This window comes from Mauremys reevesii, linkage group 14, assembly GCF_016161935.1.
Source record: "Mauremys reevesii isolate NIE-2019 linkage group 14, ASM1616193v1, whole genome shotgun sequence".
In the NCBI taxonomy this organism is placed as follows: domain Eukaryota; kingdom Metazoa; phylum Chordata; order Testudines; family Geoemydidae; genus Mauremys; species Mauremys reevesii.
Window position 1 is genome coordinate 7,060,364 of NC_052636.1, and position 26,170 is coordinate 7,086,533.

General features: G+C 54.9%; 1 protein-coding gene and 1 pseudogene across 1 annotated transcript; both read left to right on the plus strand.

Annotated features, from left to right (window-relative positions):
* The window catches only part of LOC120381419, a 304,954-nt pseudogene that overhangs the window by 55,732 nt on the left and 223,052 nt on the right, over nt 1-26,170 (plus strand).
* On the plus strand, nt 571-7,744 carry LOC120381374 (kinesin-like protein KIF22). The gene is given in 10 exon segments (XM_039499571.1): nt 571-752; nt 856-983; nt 1,066-1,107; nt 1,110-1,224; nt 3,432-3,678; nt 3,681-3,850; nt 4,527-4,569; nt 7,403-7,531; nt 7,533-7,557; nt 7,644-7,744. Coding segments are annotated over 10 exon segments (1,179 nt in total). The 5' UTR covers nt 571-573.

A 26,170-nucleotide genomic window follows, 5' to 3' on the forward strand; every position in this document is an offset into this window, starting at 1 on the left:
TCTCAGGGCTCCCCAGCCCTGGCCTGGGGGGCAGGATCCAGCAGCTCCAGCTCCCTGCTCAGAAAAAAAAAGGACCCAGGCATCCTGCACCCCCCACCGCCTCAGTCACTGGGGGAGTGCAGAGCCCCAGCAGCACAGCGCGCGCACAGGCCGGGGAATGGCGCCCCTCCCCCGCAAGTACTAACAGTCCCCCAGCCTGGGCAGCATTCCCCACAGAGACCCTCCAGCCCACCGAGAGGACGGCTAGAGCGGCAAGCACCACCCGAGCCTCCGGACGTGTCAAGCGAGCCGCTCACTCTCCGGCACACGCCGCGACCCCCGCCCATCGAGGTCAACCGAGGGAGCAGCTGGAGGGGCACTGGTAGGGGCAGGGCATCGGGAAGGGGAGGGAGAGGGAGCGGTAGAGGGAGGGGAGGAGCCCAAAAGTAGTGTGGGGGGCCATGGGGGGCAGAGAGCAGCAGGTTCACCCCATAGCTCAGCTTGGGGAGTGGAGTGGGGGGAAGCCCATCCAGCAGTCTTCTAACTCCCCTCCCCCCAGCAGCGAGCTCCCCCCCAGCCCCTGGGGTGGGCACCATGCTGTCCCAGCAGAAAGCCAGCCTGGCCGAGCCCCGCCGTGCCAGCCCCCCAGCCCACGTGCGAGTGTGCGTCCGCCTGCGCCCCTGCAGCCAGGGGGACCCCTGCATCCGCGGCCTGGATTCCCACTCTGTGGAGATCATCAATTGGAGGAACAAGATGGAGACTATACAGTACGAGTAAGAGGGGTGGGGTGTCCCCGGGTGGGGTGTCTCCAGCTGGGGGTGCCCCTGGGCTGAGCTCCTCCCTTGCCATCACAGGATGCCCTACCCTGTTCTCCAGGTTCGACACCTTCTATGGTGATCGAGCCACCCAGCATGACATCTACACCGGCTCCATGCAGTCTGTCCTGTGCCACCTGCTGGAGGGGCAGAACGCCAGTGCGCTGGCCTATGGACGCACCGGTGCAGGTGAGTGAGGGGGAGGCTGAGCCCAGAGGCGGGGCAGGGGGCTGTGGAAGTTGAGGAAGTCATTTCTTGCCTCCCACCCCAGGTAAGACGCACACCATGCTGGGCAGCACAGAACAGCCAGGTGTGATCCACGGGCGCTGCGGGATGTCCTGCTAATGACACGGGAGGCGAGCCGCTCACCCGGGGCTGAGGAGTGGGACTTCTCCGTCTCCATGTCCTACCTGGAGATCTACCAGGAGAAGGCAAGTATGGGAGTGGGGAGGACAGGACTAGGGGTGGGGGAAGAATTGTCCAGCCAGCTGCTGGACCCACTGTTGCAGATCCCCAGGACGGGTACTAAGACCCCAGCTTTGGAGCAGTCTCTGGGAGGGCCCCCTTCATTGAGCCAGACTCCCAAGGGGTCCAAATCTTCTTCTAGGGGAAGCCACAGGCCCCGCCACCTCCTTAGGCTGGAGGAGCCTGCCGCCCCCTGAGTCCCCAGAGGAGACTTGTACCATCTCCGGCAGCATTTGCAGAGCCATGCAGCCAGCGCTGGTAACAATGGGTTCGTTAGCCGGCTGGACAGTGGGGCAAATCCTTGGTTAGCCAGAGAGGGAAGTTACAGCCCAGCCCATCCTGGTCAGCCCAGCTCTGCTCTGACCTCCTGTAATCGGTTGAGCCGGGGCTCGACCCTCCTCTCAGCCGGAGGGGAGCCACACCAACTCACTCCTCGTCTCCTGTTGAACCGGCTGAACGACAGTCAACAGGGTTAGAAAGCTCAGGGCCTCTGGTGCAGGGGCTGAGCAATGATCAGTACAATAAGGTCAGGCCCTCGGTGGCAGGGCTGGGCAGTAAACAGTACAAGGAACTCAGGCCCATTGGAGCAGGTTTGAGCAGCCAAGAGTCACTAAGCTCAGGCCCTTCTGGTGCAGGGGCTGAGCAGTAAACTAACAGTAGGCGTATAGACCCAGGTCCCTACACCTGGGTGAGGGGGAAAACTGCCACCCGCGAGTAGGGGAGCAGGGGGGACACAGGCCCACCCACTCCACTGTGTCCCAGCCTGGGGCCCTAGCAGCAGCTATCACTGGCGCTGGTCAGTGGGGTCCTGACCGCAACACACTGACATCAGGACCTCTGCCTCTGTAGCCTGACAGGGGTTGGCTACCCCTAGGCTACTTTCCATTTCCCCCTCAGAGCCTACCTCGTCGGTTGCACCGGATCCAGGCCAGTCAAGCTGCATAGGCTCCTCGGGACCAGGGCTTGGTGGCAGGTCCGGTAGTTCCTCCGGGAAGTCCAGCCAGGTGTGCTCAGGCGGCTCCTCTGGGTAGCAGCAGGGACAGGGACGCTCCGGCAGCCCCTCTTTGTAGTGGGCGCCAGGGAGTTCCAGCGGCTCCTCCGGGTACCGGTCACGGGGAGGCTCCGGTGGCTCCTTGTCAAAAACAGGCACGAGGAAGCTCCAGCCAGTCAGGGCAGCTGCCTCAGGCCCTGGAGGGTTCCCAGTCCAGGAGCTCCCACCAGCACATCTGTTCCCAGCGGTGGCTGGGCTCCAAGTGAGCTCTGGCGGCCGGCTTTTATACTTCCTGTCCCGCCCCTTGACTTCCAGGGGGCGGGGACAGGTGGTGGTGGCTCCGCCCACTTGGGTGTCTGCGAGGGCACTCCCTCTGCTGGGCAGGAGGGGAGCCACACCCACTCACTACACCTCCCCTTGGCCCGGTTCAGGTGTGTCCTCAAAGCCCTCAGCAGCTGACCTTTAACCAGCTGCACCTCCCTGGCCCTGCTTCTCCAGCTAGGCAAACACTGCCGAGAGGTGGGCCGGCCATGGTCTGCCCAGGTGACTGGAGTTGCCGTTGTCTTCCCAGAAACACCACTGATGGGGTCTAAGGCTCCATACAGCTTGGAGCCATTCATACCTGTGGGCCGACAGACCTTCTCCCCACTGCGTAATGGTGCAGCATAGAGGGGAAACCGAGGCACAGAGGCTTCATCAAAATATGACCCAATTCCCACCCACCAGTCCTGGTGGGGCTGGCAGGTGTATGTGGGAGGTGAACCAGGAGGGAGATGCACTGGTAGGTGTCCCCGTTTGGGGGAGACAAGGCCCTGCACCCCCCATTTCCTGCGATTGACCATGACTCTCAGCCAGCCAGTAACAGAACGTTTATGAGATGACAGGATCACAGTTCAAAACAGAGCTTGTAGGTACAGACAACAGGAGCTGCCTCAGTTAGGTCCATCTTGGGGGGGGGCAAGGAGGCCAAGAGCCCTATCTGGGCTCCCCTCCATTTTCCCAGCTAGCTCCAAACAGACTCTCAGCCCCTCCTCTCTGGCCGTTGGGGTGTGGGGGTGCTGGGAGCCCTGACGGTCCAAGATAGGGTGGGGGTTGGGAGCCCTGGTGGCCTGGGTGTAGGGGTGGGGTGGGGAGCCTGGGTGGGGGCAGTGGGAGCCTTCCCCTGATGTTCCCCCAACTCTGGTGCTGGACCTGCTGGAGCCATCCCAGCAGGACCTGCCGATCCGGGAGGACCAGGACCAGAACATCCTGATCCCGGGGCTGACTGAGCGGGAGCTGAGAAGCTTCAGGGACTTTGAGCGGCACTTCCTGCCGGCCAGCCGCAACCGCACGGGAGCCTCCACTCAGCTCAAGGACGGCTTGAACCGCAGCCACGCCGTGCTGCTGGTGTGGGTGGCATGGAGCCAGCGGGTGCCCCCCCCCACTGCTGCCACGTGGCCAATCTCTGCCTCGTTGACCTGGCTGGCTCCGAGGACAACCGGTACACTGGAAACCGTGGCCTGTGGCTCAAGGAGAGCGGAGCCATCAATGCCTCCCTGCACGTGCTCAGCAAGGTCGTGGAGACCCTCAACCAGGGGCTGCCCTACGTGCCTGAAGCAGGGTGGACCCTGCTCCTGCCCTGAGGGGTTTAAAAGCAGCCTGGCAGGGCTTGAGAGCTGCTACTCTAGGCTGGGCTGATTGAGGGAGTGGCTGCAGGTGAGACCACGCCCCAAACTGAGCAACAGCTGGCCCCTATAAAAGGCCAGGGAAGCTAGAAGCCAAGACAGTCTCTCTCTGCATTCAGAGGGACAAGGGCCTGACTGCAGGTAGCTGAGATAAGGTACCTAGGGTGAAGCAGGGCTGGGGAAGGCTGGGGAGCTCCAGCCTAGAAAGCCCCAGGCTGTGGCCTAGCACAAGGCCAACTGGTACTAGGGGTTGCAGAGGGCAGCCCAGGGGTAGGCCAAGGTAGCAGGTCCAAACCCCTTTGCCTGTGAGGAGTAGGCTGATACTGCAGTCTGCCCCAGAGTGTGGGGCTAGACAATGACTGGCAGTAGCTGCTACTGAGGCAAGGTGGGGCTAGAGGGTGGGGGTTCCCCAAGGAGGGGAGACCCAGAGACAAAGGGGTTACTGCTAGGGGGTAGCACCCCATGTGAAAGGGCACCAGGTCCAGGGAGGGACATGGGGGCCAGAAGACAGGCAGATCACCGGCCTGCAGAGGGTGCTCCAGCACTGGACAGAGCTAATTCCTGTAGTCACCAGCAGGAGGCGCCGCAGGGGTGAGTCCAACCCATCTACAGTGCTGTGCCGTACCGTGAGAGCAAGCTCACCCGCCTGCTGCAGGTGTGCCGGGGCCCTCCCAAGGGTGGGGGAGGAGTGGATGCTGGGGTCCAATCCTGGAGGGGGGTGGTGCAAACAGCAGGACGCTGTCCTGGCTCTGCTCCCACCTGCTGTTCTCCTGCAATGGAGCCGGGAGCTCTTGGGCGTCAGAGGCTCAGCATCAAACTCTCAGATGTGGGGCCTGGAGCAGAGAGAGCCAAGGGGACAAAAACCAGATACGGGGAAGGGGCAGCACCAGATGCACAGTCCAATGCCCTGCCCAGCTCTGCCAGCGTGGGGGGACTGGTGCAGGACTCCTGGGTTCTCTCTCCACACTGGAAGGGGAGTGGGGGCTGGTGGGCAGAGCAGGGTGGGCTGGGAGCCAGGACTCCTGGGTTCTCTCCCGGCTCTGGAAGGGGAGTGGGGGCTGGTGGGTTAGAGCGGGGGCAGCAGGCAGGTACTAATGAACATCTGCTCCCCCCCTGTGTTTCAGCTAGAGCCATGGCAGAAGGTCCCACTCACCTGCTGGAGGTTTGCCATCAGAAACTATCCAACTTCTTGAATGAAGTGGAGCATGAGCACTTGGCCTGGCTGCAGGAAATTGAGTTGGAGGCCAGGAAGATGTTCGATAGGTAGGACCATCTGGGTGGCAGAAGGGCTCGTTCGCAGGCTGTTCTGTCTCTCTCAGTGGTCAGTACTATGGGTCCTTCTGACTTGTGCCACAGGCATCTTCTGAGTCTTGAGCCTATCTGTGCAAATGCACCCCTGTGAAAAGCAGCCTTTGCTTGGTGTTTTCCTCCTACTGTTTTATAGGACTAGCCAGTGGGAACTTTTAACCATCGCAAGGGAGAGTTCTTAGGGATTGGTTTATAAGGCCAGTCTCAGTGAGATTTAAAACTAAAGGCTACTGGGGAGCCTGGCTTTTCCAGATGCTAGTATAGTAAGCGGAGGCAAAAAGAAATGTTAGTGATTTACCTTATCTCTATGCTGGGCAGTTTGTTTTAGCCTCTAGTGTTCAGTGTCTGTGGTCTTGCTAGAATGTCCCCAAGCTGCTGATCACAAAGACTTAATAGAATCATAGAATCTCAGGGTTGGAAGAGACCTCTGGAGGTATCTAGTCCACCCCCCTGCTCAAAGCAGGACCAAACCCAACTAAATCATCCCAGCCAGGGCTTTGTCAAGCCTGACCTTAAAGACCTCTAAAGATGGAGATTCCACCACCTCCCTAGGTATCTTGGCCTTATGACATCACTTGGCCTTGTCCCCACTGTAATGAATAACACGCTGCTGCTAAGGGTTGAACAGCATCCTGTTCAGGCAAGGAAATAAAGTCCTTCTCTTGTGTTCTGTTTTTTGAACGGCAACTGAAGTGCTGAACCTGAGCTGAAGCCCAAAACAACACCAAGGAGAAAATCCCATCGGAAGAAGCGCTCCTTATCTCCGAAGGACGAGAACAATGAGGGGGGAGCAGGTGTTCATTAGCACCTGCCTGCAGCACCGTTCACCTGGGATGTCACAGCCACCCGCACTTGCCCCCCTGTGGGGAGTAGCTGGGGGTAATGAGACATTGTCTCCTCCCACACTGGAGGCACAGGGCACCCCCGCCCGCCAGGCCCTGGGGCTGGGCTAGGCCCAGGCTCTCAGGGCTCCCCAGCCCTGGCCTGTGAGGCAGGATCCAGCAGCTCCTGCTCAGAAAAAAAAAAAGGACCCAGGCATCCTGCCCCCCCCCACCGCCTCAGTCACTGGGGGGTGGGGCGCAGAGCCCCAGCAGCACAGCATGTGCACAGGCCGGGGAATGGCGCCCCTCCCCCGCAAGTACTAACCGTCCCCCAGCCCGGGCAGCATTCCCGGCACAGACCCTCCAGACCACAGAGAGGGCGGCTAGAGTGGCAAGCACCACCCGAGCCTCCGGACGTGTCAAGCGAGCCGCTCACTCTCCGGTACGCGCCGCGCCCGCCCATCGAGGTCATCCGAGGGAGCAGCTGGGGGGCGTGAGGTGGGGAGAGAAGATGGGGCACCAGGAGGGGACACAGGGAGGGGCGGGGAAGGGCACCGGGAGGAACGGATGGGGGCACTGGGGTGGGGCACTGGGAGGGGCAGGGCATCGGGAAGGGGAGGGGGAGGGAGCAGTAGAGGGAGGGGAGGCGCCCGAAAGCTATGTGGGGGGGCCATGGGGGGCAGAGAGCAGCAGGTTCACCCCATAGCTCAACTTGGGGAGTGGTGGGGGGGGAAAGCCCATCTAGCAGTCTAACTCCTCCCCCAGCAGCGAGCTCTCCCCCCCCAGCCCCTGTGGTGGGCACCATGCTGTCCCAGCAGAAAGCCAGCCTGGCCGAGCCCCGCCGTGCCAGCCCCCCAGCCCACGTGCGAGTGTGCGTCCGCCTGCGCCCCTGCAGCCAGGGGGACCCCTGCATCCGCAGCCTGGATTCCCACTCCGTGGAGATCATCAACTGGAGGAACAAGATGGAGACTATACAGTACGAGTAAGTGGGGTGGGGTGTCCCCGGGTGGGGTGTCTCCAGGTGGGGGTGCCCCTGGGTTGAGCTCCTCCCTTGCCATCACAGCATGCCCTACCCTGGTCTCCAGGTTCGACACCGTCTATGGTGATCGAGCCACCCAGAATGACATCTACACCAGCTCCGTGCAGCCTGTCCTGTGCCATCTGTTGGAGGGGCAGAACGCCAGTGTGCTGCCTATGGATGCGCTGGTGCTGGTGAGTGAGGGGGAGGCTGAGCCCAGAGGCGGGGCAGGGGGCTGTGGAAGTTGAGGAAGTCATTTCTTGCCCCCCACCCCTGCTCTGGAAGGGGAGTGGGTTAGAGTGGGGGCAGGTGCAGGACTCCTGGGTTCTCTCTCTCTCCAGGACTCCCTGGGGGGCTTGGCTCACAGCGTGATCATAGCAAATGTCACCCCGGAGCTACACTTTTACTTTGACACGCTGAGCACGCTGAACTTTGCTGCCAAGACCAAGCAGGGGGTGAACTGGCCCTTTAACCCAGGAGACGCTGCAGGCCCCAGGTAAGGCATGGCCAGGCTGGGCTCCATGGGGCTGAGGGATCAATGAGGGGAGACCCCAGCCTGGCCTCACCCTTCTCTTCCCACAGCGGCACCTCCCGAGGATCCTGGAGCTGGCAGTGAGGGTGCCAGCCCCGGAGCCAAGAGCCCTCCCGAGGAGGAGCCCCCCGAGGCCAAGACCCTCAGATGAGGGGTGGGAGCCCTGGGGAGGGGCTGTGGGGGGGAGCATGGGGGGAGTCGCTGGGCTAATGGTCTCTTGTCTCCCCAGCTCCCTGCTGCCCCTGGAGCAGCTGGATCCAAGGCTGTTGCAGCGGCTGCTGGCGCTGGAGCAGCTAGAGAAGCAGCGGGGGGGAGGGGGGGAGAGATGGAGGCTGCCACTGCTCAGCATCCCCAGGCAGGAGCGGGTGGCCCTGCAGCCCCAGCTGGAGGAGATGCGCCGTGAGGTGCAGGTGGGTGAGCCCCACATCCCTGAGGACTCTAGAGCCCCACCCCATAGCCTGTTCCCATAGACAGCCCCACAATGCTTCCCTGGTTCCCTCCAGCCTCCAACCCCCTTGTGCCTCCCCACTGACATGGCCTCCCCTGCAGAAGCTGGAGGAGAGGCAGAAGGAGCGGGAAGCCGTGGCTCTGCTGGACAAGGCCTGTCAGCCCCAGCCTCTGCACCACAGTGAGGCCCCTGCCAGGGCCCAGAAACAGGATGTGGTCCTCCCGCTGCAGCAAGGTAAGGGGGCTCAGGGCCCCAATCCTGGCCTGCTCTAACCACTAGACAGCACTCCCCTGTAGAGAGAACCCAGTAGTCCTGGCTCCCAGCCCTACCTCTAACCACCAGATCCCACTCCCCTCACAGAGCTGGGATAGAAACCACTGTGACAAACTGGGAATGTTCTTAATCTTATCTCTGAATATGATGGTGTCTCAGTGTCCCCTATGTAGTTCTTACTACCTAGGTGGTGGGATAAGGGTGTGGGATTGCTGCAGAGCAAGGGGCCAGTGCACCTAAATGCCTGGCACTCTGTCTCCTAGCAACTGATGGCCTGTGCCCCTCCTCTGCAAAGGTGCCAACTGAAGGTGTGGGAGACAGAGGTCAGGTGACCTGGCCCGGGCTAAGGAGCTGAGCAGAGGAGGGAGGGACTGGAGGGGGTTGTTAGTCTGGAGCTGGCTGGGGACGAGGAGTGAGGGCAGACGTGGGGGTCTGGCTCACAGCCCCCCAGAATGGACCCGGCCGAGGGGTCCGAGTCGCTGTATCTACAAGCTCTGTTTTAGACCCCGTTCCTGTCACCGCATAAGCCTCTGTTTTACTGGCTGGCTGAGAGTCTGACTGCAAAGTGGGGGGGGGCAGGACCCTGTGGCCCGCCCAGGACCCCGCCGGGGTGGGCTCGCTGTGGGAAGTGCACGGAGGGGCAGAGGATGCTGAATGCTCCAAGGTCAGACCCAGGAGGTGAAGCCGTGTGAGTTTCCTGCCCTGCAGACAGTCTGCTCCAAGGGGGAGGAGGCTCCCCAAAGTTCTGACTGGCTTGGTGGGGAGCAGTTCCACAGCATCGCCCGGTGACTCCATGACAACCAGGCATCCTGGTTCCCAGCCCCCCGCCCTCCCCACTCTAACTACTAGACCCCACTCCCCTCCCAGAGCCAGGACGGAACCCAGGAGTCCTAGCTCCTACCCAGCTAACCCTGCCCCCTGCTCCGCAGGGCAGACCCCCGTTGGGCAGCAGGCCATGCCCAGTGGAGCCGAAGAGATCCTGGCCATACAGAGGAAGCAGGTGAGAGGGGCTGGGCACAGGGTGCTGGGGGGGCAGTAGGGGTGGAAATGTGCCGGGGGAAAAAATTGGTCCTGCTAGTGAAAGCAGGGGGCTGGACTTGATGACCTTTCAAGGTCCCTTCCAGTTCTAGGAGATTGGTACATCTCCAATTATTACCTATTACCTTTATTACCGTGGCCTTATGGCATCACTTGGCCTTGTCCCCACTGTAATGAATAACACGCTGCTGCTAAGGGTTGAACAGCATCATGTTCAGGCAAGGAAATCAAGTCCTTCTCTTGTGTTCTGTTTTTTGAACAGCAACTTCAGTGCTGAACCTGAGCTGAAGCCCAAAACAACACCAAGGAGAAAATACCCGTAGGAAGAAGGGCTCCGTAAGAGAGAAGGATGAGAACAATGGGGGGGAGCAGGTGTTCATTAGCACCTGCCTGCAGCACCGTTCACCTGGGATGTCACAGCCACCCGCACTTACCCCCAGCTACTCCCCACAGCGGGGCAATGAGACATTGTCTCAGCCCAAACTGGAGGCACAGGGCACCCCCCCCCGCCAGGCCCTGGGGCTGGGCTAGGCCCAGGCTCTCAGGGCTCCCCAGCCCTGGCCTGTGAGGCAGGATCCAGCAGCTCCAGCTCCCTGCTTAGGAAAAAAAAAAAGGACCCAGGCATCCTGCCCCCCCACCGCCTCAGTCACTGGGGGGGCGCAGAGCCCCAGCAGCACAGCGCGCGCACAGGCTGGGGAATGGCACCCCTCCCCCGCAAGTACTAACCGTCCCCCAGCCCGGGCAGCATTCCCCGCAGAGACCTCCAGACCACAGAGAGGGCGGCTAGAGCGGCAAGCACCACCCGAGCCTCCGGAGGCGTCAAGCGAGCCGCTCACTCTCCGGCACGCGCCGCGCCCCCCTGCCCATTGAGGTCATCCGAGATGGCACCAATCGCAAAGCGCCCTGCCCGAGCGCCATGTTCATTGGCTTCCACCTCTGTCCGTCACGGCTGGGAGGGGGCGATTACCCTAGGATCCCGCCCCCCGCTACTGACCAGCGGGCTCCGCACCATAGACTCTAGTGGCTAGAGAGGCCTGTGCTGGTCTCTCGGAGGCGGGCTGCGTACCTCATGGGACGCTCTGTGATTGGGCAGGAGGGGTGTGACGACACGCGTTTCGGCTGACGGTTAGCTTTGAACATGGAGGCGGGGAGCAGCGCGCACCGTGCCCCAGGACAAGGAGGGTTCCTGCCACGGGCCTGGCCTGGGAGTGCACCGGCGGCGCGCCGGCGGGCGGACAGAGCCGTGGAGGCGGTGTCAGGCCCCGCGCACCTGCCCACGGCCTGTAACCACCAACTGGCCGAGTTCCTCCGGCAGGCGGACGCCATCGACCTGCTTTGGCTGCAGGAGATCCGCGAGGTAGGAGCCGGCTGGGGGAGGGGGGAGCCGGCCCGGCGCTAGGCGGGTTGATCTAGAACCGGGGGTAGGTCGGAGTGTGCTGGGGCGGGGGGGCGAGGAGACAGGCGAACAGGGGGGCAGACAGCAGGGGACGAGCAGGTGGGCGGGTGCGCAGCCGGGAGAGCAGTGTCAGGGGGGCGGGAGAGGGAGGAGGGGGCAGGCGAGCGAAGGGCGAGGATGAGCGGGGGGAGGGGTGTCGGACGGATGGTGAGGAGACTGAGCAGGGAGGTGAGCAACGGGGATGAATATGGGGGGGGGGGTGAGGAGACAAGCCGGGAGGCTGATTTGTCCCAGGCCCTGCACCCCCCTAGGGACAGCCTTGCCAGTGGCCTCTAGTTCCCTCATCCTGGCAGCACGTTCCGCCTGGGTCGCGTGGGATGTGTGCGAGGGGAACTGAGTGCTCTGCGCTGATTGATTCATGTGCTGTCGGGGGCTCACTGCTGTAATTGGGAGCCCGTTCTAGTCTGCCTCAACAAGAAGCAGGGAGGCCACAATTCAAACCTTTGAGAGAACCTTTGGGTGGAAAGTAGGGGCCATGGGGGATCTTGGGGTGTGATGTGAGCAGAGGATTACCTAGGACATCACCTGTTCCCTTATCTCATGCTGAAGTCTAGCACTGCTGCTGGCTAGTGACAGTCGAACCTCTGTGGTGAATGCAGCATAGAAATCACAGACAGTGTTGCTTGCCCAAATGCACCCTATGCAATAACATACTCATCTTGGGGTAATGCTTCTGACACACAAGAAGTGCCCCACAGTTCCTCTCCTGCTCCTAGAAAATGGGGTGGCTGAATCAGCACTGCTGCTTTGTCTCTCCCATTGCAGCGGGGCTGACCACCTTGCTGAGCCACTGTTTTACTGGGGCCCTTTGTGCCCTCTTCCAGGGAGGTTTGTATTGGCTCTGGTTGCAAGTGCCCTGGTGTGTTGTTTCTGGCTGCCTATGGCCACCCAGACTGCACCAGAAAGGAGCCCCAGCAGATGGGTATAATCTGAGCTTTCCATCCATTGCAGGAGAAGGAGCGGCAGCGGCTGGAGAGCCAGAGGAGGAAACACCTATAAGATTACGTATTGGGGTACAGCTCGCCCTTGTACATGGCTACTCAAAGTTAATTGAGAAGATGAAATTTGGTGAAACACACAAACTTGATTTAATACAGACAGTTATAACTGAAATCATAGGCAAGGATCAAGCCACATAACAGTTAGACTAAGAAGTATAGTAAAGAGGGGCTTGCACGGTGCGGACTTACAAGTTATGACACCAATGGAAACAAAGATTGAGGCGCAAGAGAGCCCGTCAGAAGGGAGGCCCTGCTTCAGTTTACACTGTCTCGGGGACCTGACAAAATGAAAAAATGGTCACTAGGAGAGGTAATTTATCCACTGCCTTATGGTAATAGGATGGCATTATACCATATCTGCTGCTTTGCTCTGATTACAATGTCAATAGCTGCCCCAACCCATATGTGACCTGAAGTAGGAGTGTTGAAGCCAGAGGCTCAGTCTCAGGTGTTGAAGCTAAGTGGCCTGTCCTTGTGGAAGAGTGGGACCCCTTGGGGGTCTAGTGCACTCAAGGGGCACCTCCCAAGGACGGTTTAAAAGCCAGGGCATTGCACAGATCCTATGGATCCATGACAGTGCCAGAGGTTCAGCCTTATGGGGAAAAGATACAAAACAAGAAAAGGATCTAAATGCATATTTACCATTGCTCCCTGTCAGTCCTCATGGGAATCCCTGATCCATTCCAGTGTGTATTAAAACCGTCCTCTAAGGCTCACCTCTTGGGTATCAGGTCATGTCAGTTTTGTTAGAGGTTTTGCCTTCACCCTCCCACTTCCCTGGTTCTTGTCACGCAGACAGGAAGCAGCAACAGACCAGAAGTCCAAAGCGCAGACAATGCCATGTTTATTGGGGTTAGTTTCCAAGCAACCATATTCTGAAGCCCTTCACACCAGTCGGGCTTATCTCGATCTACTGATACAGTCTATTCCCCAGTGTTCCCTTCCCAGCTCTGACGCCGCAGAGCGTTTATCCCGTGTCCCCCTTCCCAGCTCTGATGCAGCTGAGCCTGGCCTGTGTTCCTGTTTCCCCCCACACACCTTAACAAACATGATTCCAATTTCCCTTCCCCCTCCTTTTTGACCCCATTTATATAGTAATATTCTCAGCTATACCTTAACCAGTCATTTTACTGAAATGTAACTAACCAATTCTAACATATTGTAACATACTTCTCTAACCAATTATATCCCACCACCCTAATTAACTTACATCTAGCAAAATTAATTATACAGCAGAGAGAAACAATTAGAGAACCAGACAGATTTACAATAGAAAAGTGTGGGACATAAATATAAAGCAATACAGAAATGAGAGTTTCACAACCATTGATAAGTGATTTCTTGCCAAACAGGCTGCTAGAAAACTTAGTTTGACCTAACCATCTTAAGATCTGTTTCTTTATCTGGTGGTGATGGGCACTATCAGGACAGGATTTACTTCCTAACAGCCCAATAGCACCTTATTTCAGTGTGACTGGTTTGGGATGTGACCCTTCGCTTCCCAGCTTATGGCTGCCCCTGCTGCTTAGCCAAAGGCCTTAGCCTAAGAACAAGGCCTCAGACGATCCTAGTGAGAGAAGGCCCAGCCACAGGCAGACTGAGATTTTGATTCTTTGTTTTATGCCCCTGTAAGTAGCTAAGTGATAAAAATACCCCTAAGTTCTTAAACTATAGGCTTTACAGGCAGGCCTGGATATCTCTATTCTAACAGTGGGGTCTACCCCTTCCCCCATTCTGTGTCTGGCTTGTCTATTTAGATTGTAAATTCTTCAGGGCATGGCCCAGCTACTATTCTGGGTTTGTATTGTGCCTAGCACAATGGAGACCCACTGTTAGTTGGTCCTTAGGCACTAACGTAATGAATATGATTTATAATAACTCTCCTCCCACTTGGAGCCAAGGAAGCTGGTCTTGGGATGTTACTGCTTAAAAATGAGCTGGGGAGTAAAATCATACAATATACCTTGTGACAAGTATCCCACAAATTCCACTGACCTCCCTTGTTTTCTTTGCCTTGAGTAGGGTTTCCAGTTTCCAAACCTGATGTGATTTCGCAGCTGGAACGAGGGGAAGAGCCCTGGGTGCCAGGGCTCTGAGAAAAAAGTGCTCCTGAGAGCTGCCTGCACAGGTAGGGAATTGGTTAAACCAACTCAAAAATTGTCAGTGAATGCAAGAAACATTTGGGATGCCCTACAAAGACCCTGTGAGCTCTCCAAGTTCAGGATTGTTCCCTGCAGATGTGGAATCATTATGGCAGATGTCACTCATGGCTTCCCTCCTATTCTGACTGACAACTGGCAGCAGGTCCCTCCCTGATCTCACTTTCCCCTGGGTGTTCTGGTGAGATGCAGACCAAAACTGATCCCTTCCTCTCTCCTCTGGGGAAGGGTTTGGGGAAAATCAGCCCCTGATAGGATTGATCTCTCCTGCACATATTTTGGTTTGTTCCCCCGTTTTTCCATTCCTCTCACTGATATTTCCTTTCTCTCAGGTGCGGGGAGTGACCTGTGTCTGGATTCTCTGTCTCCCATCAGGTGATGGGCTGGTGAGTGAGACTGGGGAGGAGAAATCCCATCAGGAAGATGCTGAGCAAGTAGAACCACATTGGATGTTATCAGGAAGATCCAAAGGGAACAATTCCAGGAGTTGTGCACTCCAGAAAAAGCAAAAGCCTGTGAGACTGTGCACAGGCCAGAGGAGAACTTCAGTAGCCACTCAGACCTTATTACCCGTGAGAGAATCAACTTGGAAGACACACGCTACACCTGGCATGAGTGTGGGAAAAGCTTCAATCGAAGCTCAAGCCTTATCACACATCAGAGAATCCACACAGGAGAGACTTCCTGCACTCAGAGCATGTGTAGGGCAAGCTTCAGTTACAGCTCAGTCCTTATGAGACATCAGAAAATCCACAAACGCCTTGACTAGGGCTGGCCAAAGATTTTTTTTTTTAATCACGTTGGTTAATTCCGTCATAGTGATCTTTGCACCATCTTCACCGTGGTGTCTCAGCTCCCCCAGATGAGTTGCCTGCTTCTCCCTTGTGCAGCTCACCCTTCTTTGGGGTCAGTCCTGTGATCTTCTCTATCAACTCCTTTGCCTTTGAATTGAAGGAGTGTGTGTCCCTCCAGCCAGGAATGTTCATCAGCTCCAGGTGACATATAATCTGGGACCATATAGAACATGGTTGTAACCAAGGTCCTGTAGTGGCACCAAATCTTATGTAAAGGGGGTCATATAAGGTGTCCAAGACCAGGTTATGGGTTGCTTACAGCCAGCATAATTATAACCAGCATGTGTCATTTTTTTTAGTTGAAATTATGAATATTGGCTCTATCCTGTCTGTATTTCAAACTTGTGCTCTGCTTGTGGGTTACATCCCAGACAAGTTGGTGTTAGCTCTGCCTAGCCTGCTTGATGTCCCATTAAGGACCATCAGCTGTACAATTGATCCATGGAGAGAAGGCAGATACGCCTTGTGACTCAGCAAAGTATGCAGGGACTTGCCCGTGTGACTCCAGACTCCATTTTGCTGTAGTTTTCCACAGTGAGCACAAAGAGGTTCTTACACCTGGAAAAGAGACTATAAAAGACTGATGCCTCATCTCCATCTTGTCTTCAATCCTGTTTCTTACCTCTGGAGGGACTTTGCTACAAACTGAAGCTCTGCACAAAGGACTGACTGACCCATCCCAGCGGGGGATGTTCTCCAGAGACTCGATTTGAACCTGCAGTTTACTCCATCACTGCTACAAGCCTGAACTAAGAACTTTGCCATTACTGCATGTAATTGATTCCATTTAACCAATTCTAACTCTCAGCTCTATCTTTTTCCTTTTATGAATAAACCTTTAGATTTTAGATTCTAAAGGATTGGCAACACCCACAACTCATGCTAAGATCTGATTTGTTTTTGACCTGGGTCTGGGATCGAGAGAACCGTTTTCTTTTATTGGGGTGTTGATTTTCATAACCATTCATCCCCAGGACGAGTGGCACTGGTGGGGATACCGGGAGACTGGAGTGTCTAAGGGAATTGCTTGTGTGACTCGTGGTTAGCCAGTGGTGTGAAACCAAAGTCCTCTTTGGCTGGCTGGTTTGCTTTGCTTTACAGGTGAAAAACCCCCAGCCTAGGGCTGTAACTGTCCTGTTTAAGCAATTGGTCCTGAACTGGCACTCTCAGTTGGGTCCCGCCAGGACCGCATCCTCACACCCAACAAGCTACACTGAGGCAAAAACTACCTGTGCCTTCCATCTACTAGAGCTGTACATGGGGTTGGCTGCTCAGGTTAGTGATCTTGGTGTAAAAAGACAATTAGAGTTGTAGAGCAGATGCAGCCCGGGTGCAGGGGTTGGCATTAGCTTCCCCCTTGACCTGACCTAAACTCCATCACTTTCCCTGGTCTAAACAAACCCTGAGCATCACGGTTATACTGTTCCCCCATTTCACAGCAATTGTTAGTCATCGAGTTCCCCCTTTAGGAACCAATTGTTTCATTCTCAGTTGCTCTGATGTTGGTTCAGGTTATGCTGGGGAGCAGATATTTTTACTACCATTTTTCTCACTAAAAATATATTGAACTATAACAAAGTGCAGGAACAATGCAGGGATAGGGGAAAACATCATTTCTCCTCTATAACAGCAGAAGAAGATAGGGAATCCCTCTGATTTACCCTGATTCCTCATCACCATCCCAATCTCCCTTTTGTTCAGCTTCTTAGGCCTATATTTTTTCTAAAGGGCTGGGAAGAGGATTCACTCGTAAATAACTTATAACTAAGCAAAGTGCCCATGCATTTGGCTACCAAAGCCATTGTGGCCCAGGCCCTGCAGGAGGTCGCTCCTGAAGAGATCTCCTTCTAATCAGCTGCATGTTGCCTATTATTTGGGAAATGCAATCCCTATCTAGGTAGAGATGGGAAAAATGGAAGTGACATTTCTCTTCAGCTCACCCCTGGGAGATGCTGCAAATGCGTAGAAAATGAAATCCATGTTGAATGTGATATAGCTGCAGAAAGATACCTATTTTTAATAGAGACCTGACATTTGTTGTCTTACAGGGATTCTAAGCCGCACCTGAATTTAGTCCCTAATTTAATTCTGTGCCAGCAGATTAAAGAAATAAAAAGGCATAGTAGGGGGAGTTATACCTCACTATCGCTACTGATCTGTTGTGCGGTTGGTGAAGAATTCTATGCCAGAGAAGTATAAAATTATTCCAAGGAAGGTTAAAGATTTCACAAGAGCTCAGGTAGAAATTGCAGGTACTAGTGGTTGATTGTCACCCCCGAGATGGAAGCTGTGGCCCAGGTAAACTATTTTTAGAACCCTGCTCCCTAGTTAAGTGGCATTGGTCACACTCCTGAAGGACCCCATGATTAAATTGGGCACAACTGTCTTTTACCATTTGGATCCAAAGTTAGATGAAGCGCACAGAGAAACATCTGATTCCTTCAGAGCCATTCCGCGCCTACGGGTCCCAATCTGGCTGCCTTGTTGGACAAGGATCACTTCCTTGCTGGCCAAACAATGGTAGCCAATGAGGGAATGTATCAGATGCGAAGCTCAGACTGTAGGATACTTGAATGCTGAGTCCCGAGGCTCTGGTTTAGTCCAGGCCTGCACAACTCGTAAAGCGGCAAGGGCAATATTACTCCAAAGAAAACACCTGAGGGCTGAAAATCACGAACCCCAGCACCAGCCAGCCCTCTAAAACAATTCCCCCAAAGTGCCGCCCGCCCTGTGGAAACAAACCCTCCTTCCCCAGCACCGCCCTGACAAAACAGCGGTAATGAACCTTGCTAATATGTTATAGGAGCCCCTAACGTAGTATAATTAAGGTAAAGGAAAATGTCTTTTGTTAGAAGTAGAATAAGATCTTCCCCCTTGGTAATCAGTTGCCCTGTGGAGTGAATGAGGTGGGACTGAGGAAGGCAGCACCTCCAGACAACTACAACCCTTGGAGAGGACTGGGAGCCAGACTAGTAGAACAGGTCAGCCACTGACTCACCATTCACCTCCTCAGCCCCTACCCCCGCTCACCTCCTCAGCCCCCTCCCCTGCTGCCTGCTCACCCGCCCACTCGCCTCAGCCCCCATGGCTCACCTGCCTGCCCGCCCACTCGCCTCCTCACCTCTCCTCCCCCACCGCCAGCTCACCTGCCCCCCAGCCAATGCCCACCCGCTTGCCTCCTCAGACCCCACCCCCAGCTCACCTGCCCTCCCCACTCACCTCCGTTTCCCCCTCCCGGCTCGCATACTCACCCCCACCACTGCCCGCCCGCTTGCCTCCTCAACCTCCCACCCCTGGCCAGTGATGAGCTGCCAAAATCTTAACAACTAGTTCCCTCCTCACCCCACATGGGGGTTGTGGCCCACCCCGGCCCCTGGGACTCCTGCTCCATCAACCCCCACGTCCCTCGACCCCAGCACCCCATCCCTCTACCCTCCTTCCCTGTCCCCTGACTGCCCCCTGCCCCCCCCTCCTCTCATTCCTGATGGCCCCCCTGGGACCCTTGCCCCAACGAACCCCCCCATCTTCCAGTCCCCAGATGGCCCCAGGAACCCCAGCCCCAGACGGTGCCCGCCCACACGCGTGCTCAGCCCCCCCACCCTCACCTGCTATTGTGTCCTACAGGAGGCCTGTGATATGCAGGGGGTCAGATTAGATGCTCTAATGGTCTCTTCTGGCCACAAAGTCGACTCATTTCTGAAAAACTGAGTGTAGCATTGGGAGCAGCATCTGATGTTTTTCTGTCTAGCCGGCTTGCTGCCTAGAACGAACGCTCCTTGAGTGGGGTGATCCACAGGAGTAGCTCAAACCTCCAGGGGCAGGACATTAGCACAGCAAGGGAGGGGTGTGGCAGTGACATCACAAAGGCCTTGGGCAGGACCTCAGACTATTGGTCCAAGGTGGTGGGGAGGTGGTGACCTCACAGAGAGATGCTGACATCAGCCAGGCAGGACAGGGGCGAGGGACCAGGGAAACCTCAGAGACCCCTGTGGCTTTGCTTCAGCAAGTCTCCTTCTCCAGGTCTCTCTCTGAGGACTGAGAGAGTATTCGGGTTCACGGACATGAGCACCAGGAGGAACCTCTTCGAGTTTTCTCCTTCCCTTTTTGTGATTTTACTAGAAAACAGCCGTCCCTGTTTAGAAGGTAAGAGCCTCCTGGAGGTTTGAAACCTGTTCAGTCTGATCCATGGGGTGACAGTTGAATTCTAGGCATGGAAGACACGAGCTTAAGGAGGCAGAACTTTATTCTGCACCTGGGATTTTTCCCTTAGAATCACTGGGGACATTGGGGTTTGTTCTTTTTGCTTCCCCTCTTCCTCCCTCCTCTTTTTCTCTTGCTTCCTTTGTCCTTTTATCTGTTCCCCTCCCAACACCAGGAAGGTGTGTGTGGGGCGGGGGAGTGCTCTGCAGCTCCCACTGTGGGAGCTCCACTCAAAAATGTGGGGCTGAAATAGTGCTTGGGCCGTGATCCCATCAGTGACCTGGGCCACCCTGGTGAGAACCCTCAGCCTCCCATCCTCAGTCTCTATCCTGATTGGCTGAGGAGGGAGTTATTGACAGGGACAAGACTCAGGTCCTTGTTGTTCTCTTTTAAGACCAAGGAAATAAGTCAGAACCAGTTCTATGTTTGATAAATTTTGCTGCTTCTCTGCATTAATGGTCTCTGAGCAGTTCATGATTCCCTCTAACATTGCAGTTCTCCTCAAATACTTGCTGAATAATTACTGTCACTGTTGTTGGGCTGGAGCTCATCAGAGCACTTTATTCAGGTCATTCAATGTCTGAAATTCGAGATCTGATGGTTAGTTTGAAAAACAGGGCTCTTGGGTCCTATTCCCAACTCTGCCACTGACTGGCTGTGTCACGTAAGACAAGTCAATTCTCCTTTCTCAGCCTTAGCTTCTCCCTCTTTCAAGTAGGGATAATAATGATCCGCTCCTACCTACCTCACAGTGCGTGGAGGCAGGGTCGGCTCTCGGATTTTTGCTGCCCCATGGAAAAAACTTTTTGGCTGCCCCCACCTCAGCCCTGGGGTCCCCAGCCACATGCTCCTGCTGACCAAGCCCTGGGCTTTCCCCCACCCACAGCCCCCTACCACCCCAGCCCTGGGCTCTCCCCCCCACCCCGTGCCAACAACATAAATTTGTTCTCCCCAGTCCGCCCAGGCTGAGCTGCTCCCGTTTATACTCTGTCTCCAGTCGGAGCATGCCCAGAGAGGGTGAGGGGGTGTGGCCTCTTCAGCCCACATGGCGCAGTTAAACCTATCAGTGCCAGTGCAGGGTGGATGCACCTCATCACAGACAGCATTTCCCAAATTTTGGGATTAGGTGGGAGATCTCTTCAAGAGTAACTTCCTGTAGGGACTGGGTCACAAACACCTTGGGAACCAAATACCTGGGCGTTTTCCTAGTTCCAAATCACTTGCTGTGGAATTCTATCCCTGGATTATCTGAGACAATATTGACTTAAACAACTGAACTACTCTGTGACCATGTGCACTAACTTCGGTCAGTTGCACCCATTCGGGGTCTGCTGCTGTTCACCTTTCCAAGGTGGAGATTTAAACATACGACTGTTTCTTTGATAATATGTCCAACAGCTTGGAGTATTCTCTCTTGCTGACTGAACTGTATTTGAATTTTCTCCATGTCATCATGCAGGGATAGGGGGAAAAACAAACCTGAAGTAAAAAAAATGGTAATTTGTCTGAAATTTCCCCAAATATCTGAGCTACATTCTGTCAAACAAAACTAACATGTAGTTATGTGACCAAGGAGCCTTCATGAAAGATAGAAAACCCAAATCACAGAGAGGTAGAAGACACTTTCATTTTAATTTAAAAGTCAAATTCCAGACTAGGTTACATCTGATGTCTCAGAATCAGGATGAGAGATTCTCCCACGATCCGCTGAAACCTGCTTCACCCAGCGCTTTCTCATGCATCCAACAGAGTGGGTATTCACCCACGAAAGCTCATGCTCCAAAAGTCTGATAGTCTATAAGGTGCCACAGGATTCTTTGCTGCTTTTACAGATCCAGACTAACACGGCTACCCCTCTGATACCTTTCTCATTAGTGTTATTTACAGGAGTTTTAGCACCTTCATAATGGGAGAAAAAACAGCCGACCTTTCCAGAAGCGGCTTTGCCATTGAGGGAAAAGGGGATTTGAACGGTGCTTGGGATCCATTTGAAATCCCCTTCCAAGTCTGACACTTTCATCTCCTGCCAGACTGACTCTGATTTAGGATCAAAGACGTACAAGCACCATTCCCAAGCATGGATAGCCAAGAACATGATCCCACCAGACACGTTGGGAAGCGAAGGAATTCGAAGGGGTTAACTCTGCATGGCTCAGGCACAAGGTAACAGTTCTGGGGTGATGGGGAAGGATGGAATGTCTGAGTCGCCCCATCTCCTTCCTGTGTCACAGAGCCTAAAATGACCCTTATTTCCCTGACACTGCTCCAGCTCTTCATCATATTTAAATATATTTTAAATGAGAAAAAAAGTCAACAAAATAACTGCTGTTCTGCACAATCCAGGGTAATGTGAGAACAACTGGGAATGAGACAATCTGTCCTCAAAGAGGAACTTGACTTCTCTAACAGTAACTTTGCACTGGGAGGAGGAGTACAAATGTGAATCTCCAGGTTTGTTTACACAAGGAAATGTGACGGTGATTAGGTCAGATCAGGAGGAAATGTGCTAGATAATCCCACTGACTATCCATAGCCCATGTCTTTACTGCAAGAATAGCTGTCTTATTACATCAGGAAAGTGAACTCAAGCTAGCTAATTCCATGGCAACCACAGTGATGAGACCCAGGTAGATTTTATCTCAACGTAGCTGGTTGAAGACACCCCCCATCTCCCCCACCTGGGGTGATGCCATTCCTGGTAGAAAGGACACCCGCTCCCATGACTCGCAGGACAATGGAGTTGACACAAAGGACCACAGGATCCACCCCAAAGACGGGCGAGCTTCAAAAGTGGGCAACTCGTGTGGGAGCTCAGGGACCAAAATGTGCAAAAGATGCAAACAGCCTTAACACTCACTGCCTGGGAACGTTCAAAAGAATTAAAGAAAAAATCTTCTGACAGCTCTAGAGAAGGTTTTTATGAAGTTTATCTCCTTTATGGATTCTCTGACGTTTAGAAAGGCCTGAGCTATGAGTGAAGCTTTTCCCACACTCGCAGCATTCATAGGGTCTCTGTCCGGTGTGGACTCTGTAACGTGTAACAAGGGTTGAGCTCCGAGAGAAGCTTTTCCCGCACTCACAGCATTCGTAGGGTCGCTCTCCCGTATGCGTTGTCTGATGAGAGTTAAGGGTATATATCTGAGTGAAGCTTTTCCCGCACTCACGGCATTCATAGGGTTTGTCTCCTCTGTGTATTTGCTGATGCCTACTAAGGGCTGAGGTACGATTGAAGCTTTTCCCACACTCACAGCATTTGTAGGGTCTCTCTTTCGTGTGGATTATCTCATGTCGAATAAGGGCTGAGCGGTAATGGAAGTTTTTCCCACACTCACTACACGTAGTCTCTCGCTTTTCCATGAGGATTTTCTCCTGTGACGTAGTTTCCTTGAGGTCCCTGTGAGTTCCCTGACAATTAATGGGTTCATCCACTCTCTCCTCTGAGTGGTTTCCCTGCTCTCTCTCTGGTCTGTGGTAACTTTCACCAGCTTTTCCCTGCTCACGGGGGCTGGACACGCTCCCTTTGGCTCTTTGCAGTAATTCCCCATGTGCTTCGGCGAGCTCAGCATCTTCCTGGTGAGGATTCTGCTCCTCGCTCTCCCTCACCACCCCATCACCTGCTAGAAGAGAGGAGAAATCTCAGAATTGGGGATGGAAAGGCAGAGAACAAACCCAAGTAAGTTCTGGAGAGACAGAAAATAAAATAAAAATCAGGGACTGAACTCCCCCTAACTCTTCCCCACAGGGGACAGTGGAGGGGATCAATTCTGCTCCCCACCCAGGACCGGCCTTTGGGGGGGCCGTACGGGTGCCCCACCCAAGGGGGTGACGGGCGCAGGGTTTGGATTCCCACCTGACCTGCTGCCGAGAGGCTCGCTGGGCTGATGAAAGCGGCACAGGGAGGCAGATAAGCAGCTGTGTGGGGGAGTGGGATAGACCTGAGCTGCAGGGGGCAGATGGACAACCAGCCATCAGAGTCAGGTGACTGCTCCGGAGCAGAGGGGCCCCTCTCCGCCCTGCTCCACGTGTGCAGCTGCTGCTGTTCCTGTCCCCCCAACCCCCCGTCCACCCCCGACTGGGAGCATCCTCCTGACTGCTCTGCAGGGGGGAGGTGCTGATTGATGGCGGGGTGATCCCCTCCCCCCCCACCCGGGTACCTGATTTCCACTGAGCTTGGGTGACGGGACAGGGGGAATCTGCATATGCTGCTGCCTCTCTGGGGCTGGAGCTGCCAGCAGCTGCTTCTGTCTGAACAAGCCTAGTTCAGGCTCCTGACCCTGGGAACTTTCCTAAAGAGACAGCGCGCTCACTCACTCAGGCACATACTACCTTCACACACACACACACACACAGTCCCCCCCAACACACACACCAGGGCTCTCAGCATCCAGGTCACTTCCGCATCTGGGCTGTGCTGAGACATCAGGAGCAGCTGCTCTCCTGCCCTCCCCTTACACAGCCTGCAGGGAAAGTGACCTGGGTGCAGGAAGCCCTGACGTCGCTCCTTGCTCCCCTCTCCCAGCCCCCCAGGGCTGTGTGGGGCGGGGGAGCAGCAGTCCAGTGGGGGAGCGAGCAGCAATGCCAGCTGCTTTGTGCATCCAGGTCAGGTTCCCCACTTGGGTGCAGGAGGGGGATGCCGGGGTTAGAGGCAAAGGGGGCACAGTGCAGGGGTTGAGGGCACAGGAGAGTGGTGCAGGGGGTAGCAGTGAAGGGCTGCATAGAATCATAAAATATCAGGGTTGGAAGGTCCCTCTGTATCCTATCCCTACCCTCTAGCATATCAACCACTCCTCCCAGTTTAGTGTCATCTGCAAACTTGCTGAGTGTGCAGTCCACACCATCCTCCAGATCATTCATGATTGCGGCACAGGAGTGGAGTGCAAGGGCTGGGGTGAAGGGGGCACAGTGCAGGGGTTAGGGGCTCAGGAGAGGGCAGGTGTTGGGGTGCACGAGGGGGGCAGAGGTTAGGAATGAAGGGGTGTAGGGATTAGGGGGTGCAGGAGGGGGAGCAGGCATTTGGGGGTGCAGGAGGGGGAGCAGGCATTTGGGGGTGCAGGAGGGGGAGCAGGCATTTGGGGCAAAGGGACACAGTGCAGAGGTTTGGGGGAAGGGAACGTGGGTTGCCTAGGGAGCCCATGGGAACCAGGGGCACCAAAATGCAAGTTCGCCCCAGGTGCCATTTCCCCAAGGCCGGCCCTGCCCACATCCCATCCAAACACTCAGTAGGAAGGGAGGGAGCTCCAGCCAAGGTGTCAATCATCATCTGTAGGAAGCCAGGAGTGAGAGCTGCTGGGGACTGTCCTGAGCTCACAGAGTCTGTGTGGGGAATCCCAGCGGGTTCTCTCAGGCACTTACAGTTTCTGGGTTGGTTTAATGTTTCCTCACCTGTGCAGGGACTTCCCAGGATCTCGCTTTCCATTGAACCAGGGAGATCCAGGACCCACGGCTCTTCCCCTCCTTCCAGCTGGAAGATCACAGAGGGTTGGGAAACTGGAAACCCTGCTCAAGGGAAAGAAAACAAAGGAGATCAGGGGAATTCATAGGCCATCTATCATCATAAAAAACATTCTATTAGTTTAACCCCAGTCCATTTTAAACAATAAAATCGCAGGGCCAGCTCCCCAGGTGCTCAAAGGTGCAGAACACTCTGCTTAGGAGGGATTTAACTATCCCCTTCTTCGCGGGAAACACACATAGCCAGACACTCATTATCAAAGTGGCTCCTAAAAAACAGAGACTGGAACTGCATTTCCCAGAAAGTGAAGACTCCAGACAGAGGGTAAGTGTCCCTGGCACTGCTTCTTGCTGACAGACAGGTCCAGAGCCAAAGAGAGAGTCCAGGGGAAGCTGGGAACAGGAAGCATGGGCTGGGGGGGGTTCAGTAGAGTAAGGACCAGGAAGGGCAGGGATATCACTGAAGGCAGGATCTCAGCAGCATTAGATGTCAGGAAAGCACATCCTGCGGCATTATGGAACCTAGTGAGTCAGGTATAAAGGGAAGGAGCATAAAAAACACTGTGTGTGGAGAAAGCTGGGAAATTAGATGGTGTAGTTCAAGAGCCACAGACCAATTCTTCTGCCAAAGGAGAATGTGAAAAATAAGAATCAGGCCACGTGACTTCAGGAGGGACAAATTCGAAGATCCAAAGAACATGCAGAGAAGAGAGACGGCGGCTCTTGCAGGTGGGGATGGAAAAGGAAGAGTCTCCGTGGTTCATGGAGCCAATTAGTTCGTTTTATCATTCATTGATCATTGTTATGGTGATCTCATGTTATTTCAGATGTAGTCACTGTGTACGCAATAGATTTAAGTTGTAGGTATAGACAGAAGTAAGACAGGTAGAGCCCTGCATGGATACAAAATTTATATCCGCATCCGATCTGCGATCCGCAAAAATGGTCCATGGATATCTGCAGATTTTCAGAGCTCTAGGAACAAAATTTGTACCCGCAGCCGATCCACAAAAATGGTCCGAATTCTCCACCAGGAGATGTGATCAAAGCAAAGGGCTAAGGCAATGAATCCTAAAATCTTCTAATATAGGCTGGAAGGGACCTCAAGAAGTCATCTACTCCATTCCCATCGCCCTGCGGCAGGATCAGGTGTAAATATGCCAGAAGTTTGTCTGACCTGTTCTTAAAACCCTCCTGGGACAAGAATTCCACCACCTCTCTTTGTAATCCATTCCAGCACTTCCCTATCCTTATCGCTGGAAAGGTTTTGGTATTACCCACCCTCAACCTCCCTTGCAGCAGATCAAGCCAATTACTTCTCCTCCTACCTTCAGTGGACGTTACGAACAATTAATCACTGCTCCCTTATAACAACCCTTGACATATTTGAAGACTGTTCTCAGTTCCCCACTCACTCTTTTCTCAAAATTAAACATGCCCAGTTCTTTCAACCTTCCCTCATAAGTCATGTTCGAGGACCAGGAGGGCGCTTTTTCCTTCTGAATGGAGATGCGCAAGGTGAGCTCAGAGAAAAGGATGTTGGAGTAACTGAGACAGGAGAGGATGACTAAGAGCTCTAGCTGCGCGGATAGATAGGAAAGGCCAATTGTTAAGGATGTTACGCAAAAAGAAAATGCAAGGTGTAGGCACAGCCTGGATAGGAGGCCCCAGAGGGAGCTCCGTAACAAAGGTATTGC